This window comes from Salmo salar, chromosome ssa13 (genome assembly GCF_905237065.1).
Source record: "Salmo salar chromosome ssa13, Ssal_v3.1, whole genome shotgun sequence".
NCBI classification, from domain to species: domain Eukaryota; kingdom Metazoa; phylum Chordata; class Actinopteri; order Salmoniformes; family Salmonidae; genus Salmo; species Salmo salar.
This window is the reverse complement of record NC_059454.1, coordinates 79,355,962-79,372,621: the sequence shown is the minus strand read 5'-3', so window position 1 is coordinate 79,372,621 and position 16,660 is coordinate 79,355,962. Positions and strand designations below refer to the sequence as shown.

Below are 16,660 nucleotides of genomic sequence, written 5' to 3'. Positions count from 1 at the left end.
TCGGCATGTCTCCTGGTCTGACAAACACTGCTGTAGCTCTGCCACCTTCCACCGTAGATGCAGAAAGCCGACATCGGCGGATGTGGTGGATTGAGACGTGAAAGATATCTCTAGAGTAAACAGACAGATCGTTATGGGGATTTTTGTATTACGCTAATTAGATTTCCACGGGTTGCGGACATCGACTCTCGTTAAATGCTGTTTTGTAGAGTATGGATGGCATTAAGTGTTCAGCAGACTAGTATGTTAGTAACAGGGATAGGAGATGAAGTACATGACCAGAACTGAGGAAATACAGCAGAAATTTAATATAAATAGCAAAAAAACCTTGGTCCATGCCGTGGTGCAGTGGAGGGTATGACGCAGGTTGTCGGTGTATACCCAATACATTTTTCAGTGGGCATTGCATATACTCACTTCTTAATCCCCACGATGCTTATCAAAGTAGTCTAGTGGAGGTATACGCCGTATCAATTAATAAGGCTGATGGAACAGATCAGAATGTTTAGCTTAAAATGTTGATAAACTATTATTTCTTCACATTTTAGGTGCAGCAATGTGCACACGGCGGTATGCCTACGCGCGAATGTTCCAAAATGCAATTTGCGGTTTCATGGACAGAGATAGAAATATCTGTTTGAAATTTAGATAGAGTGGAGATCTAATGATGTAACAACTATCATAGGTTGCTAACATGACTAGGATAATGCCTCCATGTTTCTATGGTGGGATTTTGGCTATACACTCTTACAAAAAAAGGTGCTATCTAGAACCTAAAAGGGTTCTTTGGCTGTCCCCATAGGAGAACACTTTGAAGAACCCCATTTGGTTTGCACAGAGGGTTCTAAAATGGAACACAAAAGGGTTCTACCAGGAGCCAAACAGGGTTCTCCTATGGGGACAGCCGAATAACCCTTTTGGAACCCTTTTTCTAAGAGTGTAGGCTACTTTAAAGCAAGGTAAGACATCCCTCATAATATGAAGTAAAACATCCAGGTTTCAAACAATTAAGGAACAGGGAAAATACTTCAATGCTAATGGTAGGCCTAACGTTTTTTTGGTAGATGGAAAGGCATTCCCAAAAACCTTCTCAATTAAATGCTAACTAGCTACAAACTAGCCTATGCCTACCTGGCAGAATGATACTGTATGATTATTTGCATCAATCCAGTGGCCATTTGTTTTGCAAACGCCATCTCATGTGCTATAAAAGCACACTAACTCAACAACAGTGCTAAGTCTGTGCACTTGAATTAAATGGTAACTACACTAAAAACCTCCTGATGTGGTTTAAGCATTGTTATGGACTTTTTTTGGACCGTTTTTCTATTTTTAAAAAAGTATGACTTTGAGAGCAAAAAAAAACATTTTTTTTAAATAAATATGAAACCTATGAATTTCTGACTCAGTTGACAGCCTCATTTATCTGTTTCAATAGTAGGCCTACTATTAACTTACTTGCACAGTACAGCTTGGGTTTGTCTGACTGTGAAAGACCAATATGAGATTTAGCATTTTAGGTGATTCAGAGTGTATGTCAGTTTCTCAGAGTTTCTCATTTTTCACACAGGGCACCTTTCCTTCTCTGGGCGGGCCAAAAGGGATTTCTTTGGCAAATTAGAGTATACCCACTTCTCCAGGCACCACTACACCACTGGTGAAATCATTTGCCAAAAAATAGTCCTAATGTCATTAATATCTTGTTTATGAAGGCTTATTCTCAACATGGTATTATGTGTAAGGAAAAATCCCCAGGGCATGCATGCATGCATGCATGCATACATGCATACATGCATGCATACATGCATACATGCATACATGTTCATTTTTCAGGGCTTAAGTTTTGTTTCCAAAGCAAAGCCTTCCTGTATGCAGCGGATCACATTAAAGCGGTGAAATATATCCACAATTTGCCAGGGACATTTTTCTTTTCCAGGTCAGGAAAAATGGAAATGGTTTTTCTTTCCACAGGAGAGAAAATCTAATTCAAACAGTGTATTTATGTTTTTGGTTGCTGATTAAATTATTCTTTCATTGCCTGTGTTCTCCTTCTGCATTGGGAATTGAAACGTTGCCACTGCCGAGTGTTTTCCCTTCATTCAATTTCAAGGACTTGGCAACCTTGTCCCTATTCAAACGTGTACATTATTACCTTTTATTGTTGGGCATAAATGAATGGTGAGGTCGAGGGCTCTGGAGAGCTAGGACAACACAGGGACAGAGACAGGGAGCGAGAGAGAGAGAAAGAGAAGGAGAGAGAGGAGAGAGAGAGAGGCCGGGAGAGAGGAAGAGAAGAGCTTCTATACCACAGGGACAAAGAGGCTGTAGTGTAGTGTAGCAGTCACCTCTGACCTCTCCTGATCCTCAGTCATGGATGCCCAGAGTCATGGGGAAGAGTAGGAGCTTGTGGGTGTTAGGGAGCCCCACCAGGGACCAGTGAGCCCAACAGTGAGGAGGGGAGAGACCAGTGAAGAAAGAGAGAGAGGCAGTAACCTAACCCTCCCTCAGATTATTGGTCTATCACCCCATCACACGCCTATCAAATACACATTGGGGCTCCACTAGTAGCCTGGCAGACCAGGGGTTGTCCCTTTTATCACTGTGTATTTACTTACAATGTCTCTAGTGTAAGTGTTTGGGGAGTATGGCATGGGTGCTGCTGCTGAGTGGACATTAGTGACATGTTGATTATTGTCCCCATTGTAATGTTGAGTGTTAGCACAGGGAGATGTACTGTGACAGAATGAGGGTATGAGGATATGCCTGCTGGGGGAAGAGACTAATGACTGGGAACTAGGGACTGGGTACTTGTGACTGGGGACTATGGACTGGGTACTAAGAACTATGGACTGGGTACTAAGAACTATGGACTGGGTACTTGTGACTGGGAACTAGGGACTGGGTACTTGTGACTGGGGACTATGGACTGGGTACTAAGAACTATGGACTGGGTACTTGTGACTGGGAACTAGGGACTGGGTACTTGTGACTGGGGACTATGGACTGGGTACTTGTGACTGGGAACTAGGGACTGGGTACTAAGGACTGGGAACTATGGACTGGGTACTTGTGACTGGGAACTATGGACTGGGTACTTGTGACTGGGGACTGGACTGGGTACTTGTGACTGGGAACTAGGGACTGGGTACTAAGAACTATGGACTGGGTACTTGTGACTGGGGACTATGGACTGGGTACTTGTGACTGGGAACTAGGGACTGGGTACTAAGGACTGGGAACTATGGACTGGGTACTTGTGACTGGGAACTATGGACTGGGTACTTGTGACTGGGAACTATGGACTGGGTACTTGTGACTGGGAACTAGGGACTGGGTACTAAGGACTGGGAACTATGGACTGGGTACTAAGGACCGGGAACTATGGACTGGGTACTTGTGACTGGGAACTAGGGACTGGGTACTTGTGACTGGGAACTATGGACTGGGTACTTGTGACTGGGAACTAGGGACTGGGTACTAAGGACTGGGAACTATGGACTGGGTACTTGTGACTGGGAACTAGGGACTGGGTACTAAGGACTGGGAACTATGGACTGGGTACTTGTGACTGGGAACTAGGAACTGGGACCTAGGGACTGGGTACTTTGGCTAGTGATGCACCGATATTATATTTTTGGCCGATACCGATATCCAATATTTTCCTTGCCCAAAAAAACGATACCGATAACGATATTTAACATTTTAGCGGCCTTTTAGGCATTTCAGTACAGTTAAATAGTTAACACACACATGGACGCTGTGGTCTAAGGCACTGCATCTCAGTGCAAGAGGCGTCCCTACAGTCCCTGGTTCGAATCCAGGCTGCATCACATCCAGCCGTGATTGGAAGTCTCATAGGGCGGCGCACAGTTGGCCCAGCGTTGTCCGGGTTTGGCCGGGGGAGGCCGTCGTTGTAAATAAGAATTTGTTCTTAACTGAATTGCCTAGTTAAATAAAGATTCCACACACACACCACACTGACCAAAAAGTTATTTTGTTGGCATTTACCAGTAAAACATAATCAAAACCTATTTCTTTCACTTACTTGCTGTGCTGTTTCATTGTTCATTTGTTCAGTTGTTTCATTCTCAACCAGGATTTCTATGGAACGACATTTGGGTCTTTGCGTGTCAAAAAAGATACATGTCAAATAACATTATTTAACGTGTCAAATAAGCTTGTTGACCAATCAGGACCTGAATATGACTGCATGTCACATAATAATTTAACGTGTTCATAATTTTTTTAACGTAGTTATTACACATTGATTACACTATCACATGCATTTCATATGTCACAACTGCTATGATCCTGGTAAAGTTGTCTCGCGCACCTACAGTGCTGGTCATAAAAACAATGTTCTTCCCCAAAAACATAGCAAAACGACATAATCTGTTTCAGTAGCTGTGTGTCATCATCTAACATAACCCTAATTTACAAGACAGTTCTTATTTGATTAATGGTGGCCGGACCCATCTATGTGAAGCTAGCCACAATAAGGATTAGCCACAATAGTGGACTTTGCGGTCAGCCTTCAAAATAAAAGTATGTAATTTACAGTGATGCAAATTAATACAAATAGTAGAATTATGCCATAATTGAATAGATCATGCTAAACGAGTTTGGAATGTTCTTATATAAATTCATCAAAAGCCAATCATTTGTTAATTTGACAAAGATCTGTTCATCACACTGGATGTATTAGACTTTAGAATTGCATTGGGGGCATACTTATTTCACTGTACAGCCTTACCTATGGATTGTGGATCAATGACATGGGGTATCAGTCTACTCAGTGACACCCAGAGAACATTAGCATCGTAGCTCTTATTGTGGGACTCTGAAACCACTGTGAATTGAGCCACATTTATTGTCAACCTATGTGTATTGAACACTATTCCTGAGGAAAAACAATACTGCGTGGACGTTTTGGAGTCTGTGGAGGAATTTGGGAAAAAATATCTTGGGTATTGAGTAAACTGATACCCCATTTCATTGATCCCCAATCCTTATGTAAAGCTGTACAGTGCAATATGAATGTCAATACACACAACAGGCTGACTGGGGAGGTGATTTCACACAGTCACAGTTTCCCGATAAAAGCTACAACGCTAATATTTGAGTAAACTCTTCACAGTTGTGTTCACAGTTGTGTTCTGTGGGTGTCACCGAGTAGACTGATACCCCATTTCATTGCTTCACATTCCAAACTTGTTTAACATTATCTAGTCTAAATATGGCATGTTTCCACCAATTGTAACCTTCTGCATCACTTTCAAAGAGGTACTTTTACTTTGAAGGCAAATCGCAAATTCCACTATTTTGCCTAATCCTTATTGTGGCTAGCTTCACAACACATAACCCGGTCCAGTCGAGCGTCACTAGCCAGATGAAGCTAGCTGGCTGCTTTTAACGTTAGCTTTGTGCAACAGGGTTAAGTAGCTGGCTAGCTATTTATTTTCACGAACTGAAGTTCAATTTCAATAGGCGAATAACAAGTGGCTACCTAGCTAATACTTACTCACAAGGATTCCTAAATCATTGCTAAGAATAATGAAAATGACTGCAGGTTTTACTGGTCATTATTTTCAGGCTGGTTGTATTGGTGCTAGCTAGGTACCAAGCTAAAGCTAGCTAGCTACCCCAGAAGTTGCGGTCGAACAAATAATGCTTTATTACCAACGTGGTATTCTAAACACATCGTTCGTGGCTGGTGTTGCTTGTTTTCAGACTTTTTTGTACAGCTTTGTACAGCTTTATCAGTGCTACTGATATTAGTGGTGGCACTTGACTTGCACGTGCAAATTCAGAACACACAACATTCTATAACAGAACTGTGTTATTTGACGTGTCAAATTAAAAGCTTATTTAACATGTCAAATAGTGTTATTGTCAAATAGTGTTATTTGACATGTACCCTTTTTGACACACAAAGACCCAAATGGCGTTCCATAGTATGTTGTGAAGCTAATAGCAGTGACCCTATTACTGTGTAACTCAGGTAGGGCAACATCTGAAAAATAGCGCATACCAATGTTTGCATTTTTAGCTAATATCGGCCGATTCTGATATGTTCGCCGATATATCGTGCATCCCTAACTTGGGCTGTGTCCGAAATGACACCGTATTTCCAATATAGTGACCACAGGAGAGGCAATGGCTAGAGGTAAAAACAGCTACCGCCACAGTGTTACACAGATCTGTACAGGGTCATAGAAATATATACCAGAGGAATGCCCACAATGTACTGGGATGCTAACTGTACATGCAAATGCCCTTACATGCTAGTGATATATTACCTACTAAAATGGGCCACAACCCTACCAGGACAATAAATAGCTCAAAACAGTATTACTACTCTGACATTTAGTCATCATGCAATTAGTAACAAAAAAAGACTTTTTGACAGTTGATTACATTGGTTGTGTTTAATTATCAGTGTGTCAGTGGGAGAAGTGTAACACTCTCCTCGGGGCATGCTGACCTTCTCTCCCATGGCCCAATGCTCTGCCTTGTCATTATGTACAGCCGTGTGTGTGTGTGTGTGTGTGTGTGTGTGTGTGTGTGTGTGTGTGTGTGTGTGTGTGTGTGTGTGTGTGTGTGTGTGTGTGTGTGTCTGCTGGGCCTGTGTGGAGAGAGAGAGCATACTGACCTTCTCTCCCATGGCCCAATGCTCTGCCTTGTCATTATGTACAGCCGTGTGTGTGTGTGTGTGTGTGTGTCTGCTGGGCCTGTGTGGAGAGAGAGAGCATGCTGACCTGGCCATCCATCAACCAGCCAGCCCACCATCAGTCCATCCCCATCCATCCATTGCCCCCCTCCCCACTCCTCCTCTCGCCTCTGGCCTCCCTGGCATGCTGTCAGTGTAGCGCTCGGCCAGGGCCCAGGTCTCCACATTAATATCTCATCTGAGCCCGCTAATGAGCTCCTCCTGCTCACCCACCTCTGGGGCTCGGCTGATTACCAGACAGGGGGGGAGACCATTTGTCAATGGCAAGAGGTGGCATTTACACCGCTGACCTTGCTTGGCAGGGCGGGAGGGAGGGAAAAACGCTGTAGAGCAGAGCGCTTCCACATTGTTTCCACTGTTTTCATTGTCTTCTGTTCCATGTCTGAGGACTATTTCTGTCCGTGAAAGTGAAGGATTGATGGAGCGAGGGATCGAGATAGGAAGGGAGCAGAGGGGGTGTTGCTGTCTGAATGTTCTCGATCTGTCAGGGGTGTTCTTCTGATTCATCGTCTTAAGCGAAAATTGCTCAGAGGGACAAATGTCAAGGCACAATTCCTTTTATATTCCTCATTTCATAGCTTCTTGTTATTGTAAATGAAAGCCTGCTCTTTCCCTCTCCCTTGCTCCCTCTATCTTTTTCTGTGTGTGTGTGTGTGTGTGTGTGTGTGTGTGTGTGTGTGTGTGTGTGTGTGTGTGTGTGTGTGTGTGTGTGTGTGTGTGTGTGTGTGTGTGTGTGTGTGTGTGTGTGTGTGTGTTTGTGTGAGGTAGCAGGCTGCTGTGGTCAGCCTCGGAGGGAGTGGGGATTTGTCAGTAGTGAGATGGAGGGGACCTGTGTAGGTCTGTGACACTGGCTAACCTTGGCTGGGGCTGCTGGTACTCCGGGGTATCCATCACAGTGGCAGCCCTGAGCCCCCTGCCCCTGCTCCCCTCCTGGTCCTGGGGAAAAGCCACAGAAGTTGCCGGGGGAGGAGAAAAAGCTAGTAAAAATGTAATGCACTCCGCAGAGCGGTCATGTCATACTTGGTTATGGAAAATAATCCCAGATGCCTGCAGTGCTAAAATGGAGCTGTAATGTGCTCGCCTCCTAACCCGGCCTGACAGCCATGATGTACGACTACCATTACCGGAAAATATCACTTCAACTAACCCATGATCCGGCTCCGCTAAGGGTCATATTATCCATGAGGAACAAATCACACTCCCCCAAAGTAAATACAAATTTCCTACACAGACTGGGTACAAAGACGGGAGAATGGGGGGAGAGGGAGAGGGGGGAGCGGTAAGTTGCCCATGACAACGCTCTGCAGAGTGACAAGGATGATAGAGTACATGACAAATCATGGTCTGACAGGGTACTCTAGTGCAATCAGCCTCAGCCTCGGCCTAGCGAGCACCCACTCAGGCCTGTAAACACTATACTCTTCCTTTGGAGGGGGCAAAACACAATCTTTTAACGCTGACAAGTCGCTCTCTGCTTTTTATTACTCATCCAGCTCCCCAGCAATGGGGGAGGGGGGAGACAAAACGTTTTTATGTACAGCTCTGTTCGTTCGTTGAGTGATTGAGAAACGCCTGAGGGCAAACCCTGCAAAACAATAAAAAACAGAAACAGCAAATATATTACCAGCTCAGATCTTTATTTGATGTCAAGGACAAACAGGTCCTCTCCATGGCGGCTCCACTAAAGCATCCACTTACAGCCTCCCCTTGCCTCCAATAAGAGCCAACTATGGCAAATTACACCACTTTCCCATGCCAGGCCGTTAATAAGACACAAACCGCTTTCAAAATGGCATTTACTGCTTAGTGGCCAAATGCTGATAGACTGATGGTGAATAAATACACACTTAGTGAAGGTGTGGTCTAGGTAAAGAGGCTCTGGGGCATGAGGAATAAAATACAGTTGAATGATAAGGTATTGTGGATTAGCTTTATATTAGAGGGAGGATGAGAGGACTCGTTGTCTTCATAAAAGGCCTAAGTAATCTTCAGTCACTCAGGGCTGGGGGCTGATGCTCTAGTCTAGTAGAAAGGACTTGAACACCACCAGATATCTTTGTAAAGAATTTGACTGGTAGTTTATGGTGCAACTTACCAAGAAAATCACTTAAGCACTTAGGTAGTCTGGTCTGGAGAGTGGCTGGTGCTCTTGACTATGTTAAAAGTAATTTCCATAGAACTGTCATCAGTCATTTCCATTGTATAACTAATGCTTCGAAAGAGTTTTCAAGAAAAACACATTTTGAGAATAAAAGCTGCATATTTGAATCTTACGCAAGTGTATCCACATGCACAAGGAGAAGCATAGGGAATTTTTCTTAAATAACTGAAAGATGGTCTGGGCACATAAACACGTGCACTTCAGCGTTAAATACTGAGCACATTTCACATTCACTTTAGCCTCATCAGCCTTTAAACGCTCTCAGATGGTGAAAAACCTGTTGGCGTTAACTACGGCATGAAACCTTCCCTCTCCCTCTCTCTCTCCGCCGCTCCTCTCGTCCAGCCAGTAATCCTGCTCTAAAAATGTGACTCAAGCTGCTCCAAATGAACAAACCATTCCTACCTGTTCCTGGATCAGATTCAAGCCTGCCTAACCTGGGGAGAGAGACAGAGAGACGGAATACTATTGCTGACTCTTGAGCTTTCAAGAATGGAACCTGGAAGCGGGGCCAAGCACACTTTACAGCCAGGGCTAGGATTGAAATGTCCAGGCTGGCCAAAGCTTTGAGAAGAGTTTGGCTCAGACTCACTGGATGAGCTTTTTTCTCTCTCTTGTATACCGACGCCAATTCATCAACCACCGGGAGTCCCTGGACAGACCCCGGGTGCAGGCCCTGAGCCCAGATGGACCGGCCCACGCTGTCTGATGAAAAGAGGACAGACCGTACCATTCAATAACATGCTGGGTAACAACAAGATGGGCCATCAAACACTATTACAGGGACAAAGAGACAGAACAATGCCATAGATATGTAGAGTACCATCTCCCTCAGACCAGACACAGAGACTTCTTTAACATTCTAACCAATTACAGTAATGATGGTATTGTAACATTGTCTGTTAAAGTGACAGTAGGATGAGAACCCCCTGTCCCCTCGTCTTAACTCTAAAGAAAATAAGAAGATAGCTAGGGTTAATAATAAACACAGAGGTGTGTGTGCCCTGGCTTCTATCTGTCAGCCGACATACCATTATCATGTCATGTTAGAGGACTCCCGTCCAACAGGTCACTTTGTAGAGAGCGCCCAGGAGAACATCCATGTCACAGCATTGACAGTGTTGATAGGGCCATGCAAATCAAATCAAAGCACATTTTATTGGTAGCGAAATGTATTGTAGAGAAATGCTTGTGCTTCTAGTTCTGACCGTGCAGTAATATAGGTGTTCCAAATAAAAAAGGTCTGTCTCATCCTTTGACACTAACAGTGGGAGACACACACGACAGATCCAACTCTAAAGTGTCCTTCTACCAGTATTCTCCCCGCCCGGCGACCACAGTCAGAGTCAGACGAGTGAGCTATGTGGGCAGCGCAGGGGCTATTTTCTGAGATTCAAGACCTTCTGAAAATAGCTCGTTTGATTTGCAATTCATTTTTTTTACCAAAAATGAAAAGATAATAAAATGAAAAGTAATTCAGAAACTGTAAAACATCCACCGAGCGGCGAGGGCATTTTTTCATAGGAGGGCAAAAGGGCAGGTGCTCAGGCACTGGTTGAACCCTATCTGTGCACCTGCCTGAGTGTTGACTGCCCTTTGGAGACAGGATGTGTTAAAAGAACACACACACACATACTCATCCACCACACACACAAGCACGCATGCACACACACACGCACGCACGCACGCACGCACGCACGCACGCACGCACACACACACACAACAGAGAGAGGCGAATAGCTGGCTCTTATCAGGGCCCCTGCGGCTCCTGTCACCACAGCAGAGGCCTCTCTACACCAGGCAGAACGTGATTTCTCCTGGGAACACTTTTCCATTTCCTGATTCTGAAGGAAACTAAATAAGCCATGTTGGTCCTCATCTGAATACATTTGACCCGTTAAAACGACTGTACCCCCCCCTTCCTCTCCACCTCCGTTTTCTAAAGTAGAACACATCCACAGAATGCAAATAATCCCAGTGGTGGGTGGATGGAGAGAGAGAAAGATGGATAGTGAGAGAGAGAGAGAGAGAGAGAGAGAGAGAGAGAGAGAGAGAGAGGGAGAGTGAGAGAGAGGGAGAGAGATGATAGTGAGAGAGAGAGAGAGAGAGAGAGAGAGAGAGAGAGAGAGAGAGAGAGAGAGAGAGAGAGAGAGAGAGAGATGGAGAGTGAGAGAGAAAGATTGAGAGAGAAAGAGAGAGAGAGAGAGAGAGAGAGAGAGAGAGTGAGAGAGATGGAGAGAGAGAGAGAGAGAGAGAGAGGGAGAGAGAGAGAGATGGATAGTGAGAGAGAGCGAGAGAGAGAGGGAGAGAGATGGATAGTGAAGAGAGAGAGAGAGAGAGAGAGGGAGAGAGAGAGGGAGAGAGATGGAGAGTGAGAGAGAAAGATTGAGAGAGAAAGATAGAGAGAGAGAGAGATGAAGCGGGAGAGGCTGATGCCTGGCAGGGACAGATAGTGACTGAGGTGACTACAGGGTAACAGGATTGACGCTGAGGAGCGTGAGCTTCAATTACTCCGTAACACAGAGGGGAACGGTGGCAGTCAGCGATCAGAGCTACCCTATTTACTAAATCACTCCTCTGTTATTTTAACACACAATTAATCTATGACAGAAAGGTACTGCGTGGCACTCGGCTCTGTTCATCCCCACTGTAATGTGAGCCGGGATGAATGAATAAAATCTCTGGGGGGATTACAGGCTAAGACGTGTTGCTGAAAGAAAAGGACTTGCCACGGCGACAGGGGTAATTTGAATCGACCGCACTGAGTAAACAAAAGCGACTAAACAAAACAACAAACAGCAAATGGTACTCTAAATCATCACACTGTAGCTGGATTTACAGTTACAAGTTTACCGTTCCTGGAAAATATGGCTCCTCAGAGGGATATGTGAATACTATGCAATATCTCCGAATAAGTTCAGACCACCGGCAAATATCCAAGTTTGCAACATATAGACCAACTCAGAGCCACATGGTTTTGGACAAACCTACATTAAAATACATTCTCTTTAAGATAAGAGACCTCTCTACACTATGAATATAGGAAGATAGGTTAATAATAGTGTTAACAGGGAAACACGGAAGAACTACACTTTGTATACTATTATTTCAGTTTTATACTAGAGGTGAAGACAGTGAAGCACATTGCAGGACACAATGCTTCTGTGAGGGACAATTACAGAAAATACTGTATAAACCCTGATGGAAAAACGCACAGACATTACACTTAACTGTAATCTAAAGCCATAACAGTTCAATTTAGATTGCGTACATCATTTAGTCATATATAATTAATTTGCAGCTAATTAGGCCTTTCCAACGGTTATTAACTAGATGTTTAATTCTAATTAAATAGAAATGCACACTTAAAGAAAGTCTAATATTTGATCCTCGTTGAAACCACATTGATAAAAGATACATGAAAATGATCTGCATTATCACTCCAGTGTTAATGCTAAATTGTAATTATTTCGACTCTATGGCCTATTTATTGCCTTACCTCCCTACTCTTCTACATTTGCACACACTGTACATATATTTTTCTATTGTGTTATTGACTGTACGTTTGTTTATGTGTAACTCTGTGTTGTTGTTTTTGTCGCACTGCTTTGCTTTATCTTGACCAGGTCGCAGTTGTAAATGAGAACTTGTTCTCAACTGGCCTACCTGGTTAAATAAAGGTGATATAAAATAAAAAATCAAATAAAGTTGCAAGAAGGAAGAAATGGCTCCGTAGAGAAAGGTAAACACTAAAATGGAGTCTTACCTTGTGTTCCTGGTCGCTCTCGCTGTCACACTGTAAGATAAGAGAGGAACATGGTTAGAATAACTAGGCACCGTGTCTTTAATTATAAAGTCCCTCGCCCTTCTTTTTACTTGATTTCATTCAAATGTGAGTGTACATAATCTAATTTACCTTGTCACACAGCACGTCGTACCAGGTCTTTAATGGAGACCTCAGTACAGAATAGTATTTCCATCACATTCAATGGGCGAATGTCATTAGGCCAGTCCATTATACTGTTTAGCGGAGACATGGACCAGAATATGAAACAAAAGGGCCCACAAAATATCTCATGCAAGCATCTGGTCGTTCTTATTAAGAATCAGAACAAAACATTCTGGAGCTGGAGTCTCAAAGGACAAGGAGCACTGGAATTACAATTTTCTGGGATGTAGGTCTATTTCTTCTTATTTTTTTAATATAAATGGTTGAGGAGCAGGATGGAAGGATGGAGAAAAGAGAAACAGAAAGGCGGCCTTTAAAAAAAAAAGGTTGGATTTCAGTTTTTCTTCCCCAATTTCAATTTCAAGGTTCACTTAATTCTTTATCAACTAATTAGCGGGATGCTGGGCGGCCGGCGGCCCTCGAAGTTGTGCATATGGCCAAGGAGAGGGGAGGCACTGGAGTCGGTAATGAAGAAGGCACTGGGTGGGTGGGTGTGTGTGTGTTTGTGTGTGAAGCGGGGGGGGGGTAGTGTCGATTAAAGCACAGAGGGTTTATCCCTGTGCCAGCACAGTGTGGGGTGATTGACTGACAGCGCTGGGAGCCAGGCCATGGTGGGGGCCGGGCCCCTGCCTGCCTAAGCCTGGTGCTTTTTATTTTTTATTTTCTGTTGAGCCGGATCCCTGCTGCCTGCTGAGTTCAAAGGTAGAAGGCAGGCTGGGCCTCTGGCTCTGTATTCCCCTGGCTGAGTCGACCAGTGGAGAGGGAGAGGGGTCCGCACTGCACTGTGAGCTCAGCAGGAGCAGGGCATCCAATTTTCAGGCCTGTACCACACAGCCCCAGGGGCCAGCCCCCGGCACACTGCCATGACGGTCAGCTCCAGCACCTCATAAATTATGCAGAGGCAATAAACGCACTGAGAAAACACTCTCTCTCTATCACTCCTTCCTTCCCCCTGCGTTGATACACAGTACACAGAGAGCCAAGCCAACAGACAGACTACATAGCCTGTCAGCTGGAAACATAAACAAGGCTAATGTACGCTATTACATACAACAATGCATGTTCTACAAATCAGGCATGCTAACTGTAACTACGTGTATATATTTACTCCAGTAAGTGAATAAAAGGGCCTGTCAGTGCATCTCTCACGGCACGGTACAGAACAACAGACTCCCACACAGAGTTAATGCAAGAGCAGACAGGATATGATGAGTTGTATTACTGTCTGAACTACTTCCATGTGTTTAAGCCTTCAGACTGTGACGAGAGTAATGTGACCCAGGACTCATTAGTGTCTGCAGTCTCTGTGCAGAGCACACCAAGCAGAGCAGACAGGCAGGCGAGGAGTTAAAATAATGGGGACATTTATTTTTCCACTGTGTTGTGATCCATAAAAAACGCCTCCAGCCTTTCTGTCTTTCTTTCTTTTCTTTTTTTTCTTCCCCCCTTCCATTCCCTTTTTCCCATGCCTGCCTGTGCAGCCAATTGCTTTGATTGCCGAGATAGAAGCAGGCTGGAATGACTTGCCCTTGCTTGTGAAGCAAATGGAACACGCTAATAGAAGTCATCGTATTACCCGATGCAAAAGTGCCATAGCTCATTACTTTAAGATAAAAGGATATCATTGTAGACGGCGAGCAGAATTGACTTTCTAGCGGCGCGACTTGATGATGATTTAATCAACTGCTCTCTTTCGCTTCTCATCTCTTCGCCTGTCGCTTCTGCAGGTGCCACTACACGAGACTCACACAGCTAGTGGGGGAAGAGAAGAGAAAAATAAATTGCTGTCATTACTTCTTTCCCCGAGAATAGAGGTATGCTAATTTCTCCTCCGTACAAAGGGAGTGGGAGAGAGAAAACAGAGAAAACTTAATAAAATGGAAATACCTTTATAATGAGCAAAGTAAGAAAGCCTGAGATCAAGACTGACAGGCAAGGGCAGGCAATTTGTACGTCCTTTAAGCACAAGACGCCACGCTCCCTCACACTCACTGCACTACACAGGGAAAAGCAACCAATAATAATAACGCTAAAAAGATAAAAACATCTCTGACATAGGGAGCCGTCAGTCACTGATTAGTGATCATGGTGCGTTAATATGCAGTTATGCAGTGTGGCTCAGAGAGAGGAGCACCATCATTGGCAAATCTACTGTGTTCTTTTCCATATACTGAGTCCCATGTTGAAATACAGAGGCACTGCAGGGAGCCTAGGCTAGATAGTAACACTGTGAGCCAAAGATTATGAGGATGTCATATCTCAACTACAACAGTACTGTTATGGCTGCACATTTGAAAGTTGGATGACTACAGACATGACAGGTAGACATTTTATTTCATTATTATATTACATTATTCTCTACTGAACAAAAATATAAACGCAACATGTAAAGTGTTGGTTCCATGTTTTATGAGCTGAAATAAAAGATGCCAGAAATGTTCCATACTGTAAGGGCTGTCTTCAGGAATGGACCAAAATGCAGCGGAGTTAGTATTCATCTTTCAATTTAATTAGAAAGAACACTATACAAAACAAAAACAAGGAAACTGACAGCCAATAGTCCTGTCAGGTGCAACCACACTAAACAAGAAACAATTACCCACAAACCCCAGTGACAAACAACTCCTACATATGTGACTCCCAATCAGGAACAACGATTCCCAGCTGTTCCTGATCAGGAGTCACAAGACACACACCAGACTGCCACGTCCTGACCCCCAAACTACTACACCAGCTCCATCTGCTGGTCAGGACGTGACACATACGTACAAAAAGCTTTTTCTCTCAAATGTTGTGCACCAATGTGTTTAGATCCCTGTTAGTGAGCATTTCTCCTTAGTCAAGATAATCCATCTACCTGACAGACCTGACAGACGTGGCATATCAAGAAGCAGATTAAACAGCACCTTGTGCTGGGGACAATAAAAGGCCACTCTAAAATGTGCAGTTTTGTCACACAACACAATGCCACAGATGTTTTGAGGGAGTGTCCAATTGGCATGCTGACTGCAGGAATGTAACCAGAGCTGTTGCCAGAGAATTGAATGTTAACGTCTTTACTATAACCGGCCTCCCAACTGGATATCACATGTAACCACGTCAGTCCAGGACCAACCGGATATCACATGTAACCACGTCAGCCCAGGACCAACCGGATATCACATGTAACCACGTCAGCCCAGGACCAACCGGATATCACATGTAACCACGTCAGCCCAGGACCAACCGGATATCACATGTAACCACGTCAGTCCAGGACCAACCGGATATCACATGTAACCACGTCAGCCCAGGACCAACCGGATATCACATGTAACCACGTCAGCCCAGGACCAACCGGATATCACATGTAACCACGTCAGCCCAGGACCAACCGGATATCACATGTAACCACGTCAGTCCAGGACCAACCGGATATCACATGTAACCACGTCAGGCCAGGACCAACCGGATATCACATGTAACCACGTCAGCCCAGGACCAACCGGATATCACATGTAACCACGTCAGTCCAGGACCAACCGGATATCACATGTAACCACGTCAGCCCAGGACCAACCGGATATCACATGTAACCACGTCAGTCCAGGACCAACCGGATATCACATGTAACCACGTCAGCCCAGGACCAACCGGATATCACATGTAACCACGTCAGCCCAGGACCAACCGGATATCACATGTAACCACGTCAGTCCAGGACCAACCGGATATCACATGTAACCACGTCATTCCAGGACCAACCGGATATCACATGTAACCACGTCAGCCCAGGACCAACCGGATATCACATGTAACCACGTCAGTCCAGGACCAACCG

General features: G+C 44.4%; 1 protein-coding gene across 1 annotated transcript in view; it reads right to left on the bottom strand.

Moving 5' to 3' along the window:
- Positions 1-16,660, bottom strand: part of LOC106567958 (autism susceptibility gene 2 protein-like) — a 491,043-nt gene that overhangs the window by 126,490 nt on the left and 347,893 nt on the right. Inside the window, 1 exon segment of the mRNA XM_014137879.2 lies at positions 12,658-12,687. Coding sequence (XP_013993354.2) covers positions 12,658-12,687 — 30 coding nt within the window.